This window comes from Zingiber officinale, chromosome 8A (genome assembly GCF_018446385.1).
Source record: "Zingiber officinale cultivar Zhangliang chromosome 8A, Zo_v1.1, whole genome shotgun sequence".
NCBI classification, from domain to species: domain Eukaryota; kingdom Viridiplantae; phylum Streptophyta; class Magnoliopsida; order Zingiberales; family Zingiberaceae; genus Zingiber; species Zingiber officinale.
This window is the reverse complement of record NC_056000.1, coordinates 68981018-68984648: the sequence shown is the minus strand read 5'-3', so window position 1 is coordinate 68984648 and position 3631 is coordinate 68981018. Positions and strand designations below refer to the sequence as shown.

General features: G+C 48.7%; 1 protein-coding gene across 1 annotated transcript; it reads left to right on the top strand.

The window, feature by feature from the left end:
* The first annotated feature begins 531 nt into the window (after positions 1-531).
* On the top strand, positions 532-1014 carry LOC122010947. Its single transcript, XM_042567408.1, has one exon. The coding sequence runs from the start codon at positions 532-534 to the stop codon at positions 1012-1014; it is 483 nt and encodes a 160-aa protein (XP_042423342.1).
* The last annotated feature ends 2617 nt before the right edge of the window (positions 1015-3631 follow it).

The following is a 3631-nucleotide window of genomic DNA, read 5'->3' as shown; positions in this document are numbered from 1 at the left end:
GCGCCCTCTCACTCCACCACTTCGATCGTACAAGCTTCCACAGGGGGAGGCACCCATCTCCAGCCGCTCTCGCAACAATGGAGGCTACTTCCTCTAACCGAACTCCTTCTTTGGCTGAGCTACCAGAGTCGCTCGCCGTTCGGCCGATCACTTCCTTGCCTCCGGCTAGGCGGAAGATAACACGATCCGTTATTCTTCCAGCCCCCCTGCCCAAGCTTTCGGCCTGACAACCTCTTCTCAATCGGCGCTGAGCGGGCGACGATCCATCATCGCTATGCTTCGCCTGCCGACGGAGGACCTTCTTGCGTTGGGCGACTAGCCCAGCTCTCCCTAGCATCAGGTCTATATTCGTGGCCGACTCGTTCATATCTGGGAGGAAGCAAGGGCATGAGCGGTGGTGAAACCCCCTGGCGCGCTCGTCGATAGTTATCTAGAAATATCCACCGGGGTTAGTATTCTCAACTATCAATTCATGAATTACCTCCGATCGACACTAATACTTGCTTGCAGTTCTAGGTGGAGAACATTGCCATGTGCCAGCGACTGGCTCAAGTGGAGGACGAGCTAAAGAAATTCAAGATTTCCGGAGAAGCCTCCTCCTCCCAGGGGCCACCGATCGCTCGCCTGCAGGCCGACCTGGAAAAGGCTCAACAACTTCTATCGGCAGAGCAACAGAAGTCGGCTGACCAGGCTAATAGGCTGGGCCAGATCGAGGCGCAATTAAAGACTTACGACCGGAAACTCAATCTGGCTTTCACAAGGAAACAACGGGCCATCGACGACCTGGAACAGAAGAACAAGGAGGCTCGACAATTGGCCGAGAAGCTCAAGAATGCGAAGAACTCCTTGGTTGCCGAGCGGGAGAGCCATTCGGCTAAGGAGGCGGAGCTTCAAGATCAAGTGAAGCGCCTTGAAGAGGATCTGGAGGCCTCCCGCGTTGCACTAACGGCCTACCAGGAGGCTGAACCGGGTCGCTTTGCGGTCCTGAGGCAACAATACCTCCGCTCAGACTAGTTTCTAGAAAAGGCGACCAATCGGATTGTACGATCGTTTGAGCTGGTCATCGACGCGACGCTCAGCTAGCTGAAGACGAACGACCACGTCTTCGAAGCCCTGTCTGACATCGATGTTAACCACGTCCAGCTCCTCGACTATATCGAGTGAGCGAGGGGTCTGTAGAGAATAATTTTGGAAGCTCTGAATATATTCCTGTCACTCGGCAGTGTTTGACTTATTATCAATGAAATCTTTTTGTGATTTTTCTTCATATGCTGTCTTTTTGCTAGTATTTGGTTGTATAGTCCCGATCGGTTATTACGACCATACTTTCATTATTGATAGATTCGCTAGGATCATACCTCAGGGGTTTATAGTCGCTGCTCGACTCTAGATTTTAACATCGCTGCTCGATGGTCTTCTAAGGCAGGAGTTTAAGGTCGCTGCTTGACCCTAGAGTTTATAGTCGTCGCTCAACTCTGGGGTTTATAGTCGCCGCTCAACTCTAGGTTTTAACGTCTCCGCTAGATGATTTGGTGAAGATCGGGGTTTAAGGTCATCGCATGACCATCGATGGAGACCTGGGTTTAACGTCGTCACTCGATGATTTGGTGAAGACTAGGATTTAAGGTCGCCGCTCGACCGTCGATGGAGACCTGGGTTTAACGTTGCCGCTCGACAATTTGGTGAAGACCGGGGTTTAAGGTCGCCGCTCGACCGTCGATGGAGACCTGGGTTTAACGTCGCCGCTCGACGATTTGGTAAAGACCAGGGTTTAAGGTCGCCGCTCGACCCTCGATGGAGACCTGGGTTTAATGTCGCCGCTCGACGATTTGGTGAAGATCAGATTTAAGGTCACCGCTCGACCATCGATAGAGACCTAGGTTTAACATTGCCGCTCGACGATTTGGTGAAGACCGGGGTTTAAGGTCGTCACTCGACCGTCGATGGAGACCTGAGTTTAATGTCGCCGCTCGACGAGAATTTTGGTAACCTTCCATTTTTCATTTCAATCCTGCACTCAAAGGAAACAGGAAAAATGGAGAGTACACCTCAATTACATTGGCACACCTTTCATCCAACTCAGTACGGCTCCACCTTTCAGGAAGTCCTAGTTGCGGCTAGGCAAGGAAGCCCTAGTAGGTCGGGTGGACCGAGGGGCAGGAAGACCTGGTGGGTCGAGGATCGGACATGGGAAGCCTGTGGTCCTTTGTTTGAGGGGGGGATTGTTAGGATTGCAAGGTTGCAAACATAGTCCCACATTGAAAACACATGGGAAAGATCATGGGTTTATAAGAGAAAGATATCTCCATTTGGCATGAGGCCTTTTGGGGAGAGCACAAGAGCAAAATCATGAGGGCTTACGCCCAAAGTGGACAATATCATGCCATTGTGGAGATATCTAAATTCTTTTCGATCCAACAGTTCCCTTCGATGTGGTCGATCCAAACTCGTAAAATCAGCAAGATCTCCCGATTGGCGACTTCATCCTGTCCGTTGCTATGAGGGTATGCTACAGAGGTGAAGGTATGCTGGATGCCATACTTCTTGCATCACTCTTTGAGTTTCCATCCGATGAACTGTCTATCATTGTCTGAGACGAGTCGATGCAGAATGCTGAACCGACAGATGATATACTGCCAGATGAACTTTTGGACCATCTGCTTAGTTATTTTCGCCAGCGGCTCAGCTTCAACCCATTTGGAGAAGTAGTCTACCGCGACGAGCAAAAACTTTCACTGCCCGGTCGCCATGGGGAAGGGTCCCACAATATCCATGCCCCATTGGTCGAACGGGCACGACACAGTGGAAGCCTTATCTCTTCAGTCGACCGGTGGGAGAGGTGGTGGTACTTCTGGCAGGACAGGCAGTTAACTACTGTCCGAGCGGCATCTTCCTGTAAAGTCGGCCAGAAGTACCAGGCCAACAGAATCTTCCTCACTAGCGACCGACCGCCCGGATGCCCTCCACAGGAGCCTTGGTGTACTTCTTGCAGTATATAGTCAGCATCCTCCGATCCAACACATTTAAGCAATGGCCTGGAGAAGGCCTTCTTGTAGAGCTGGTCCCCGACTAGGGTGAAACGACTAGCTCTTCTTCTCAATACGCGGGCTTCCTCCCGATCGGACGACGTAGATCCTGATCGTAAAAACTCTGCTATGGGCGTTCTCCAATCGCTAGGGAAAATGTGTTAGAGTGTATACTAAAAGCCTAGCTTTTGGTATGAACATTTATCTAGAAATAAGAATCACATTGGTCAAATGTCTACATTTATGATAAATGAAGTTGTTCAATTAATTTATATTGTAGATAACATAGTGTGTGGTGTCACACACAGAGGATCATGTTATCAGTACCTTATAAATTATAAACAGTAGCTCACGACCATAATGGAAAGGAGCAAACCATTGGAAGGTCGTAGTGTAATTAGGTATTAGTTTATCTTAACTATATAATTACACTAGTACACTTAGAGTGTATTGAGTAGGACCATTAGAGGTCGTTTCTTTTATACTGACTTTATAAAGAAACAAAGACCTCAGTTATTATGGAAGTGTGTGCTCTTAATCCTAATATAATAACAAGCACATATATTTGATATTTATTTCTTTAATTTATCAATGGGTGAGATTTA

Bases quoted from the DNA above. Each gene is read 5' to 3' on its own strand.
- LOC122010947 (XM_042567408.1), top strand. From the start codon at position 532: ATGTGCCAGCGACTGGCTCAAGTGGAGGACGAGCTAAAGAAATTCAAG.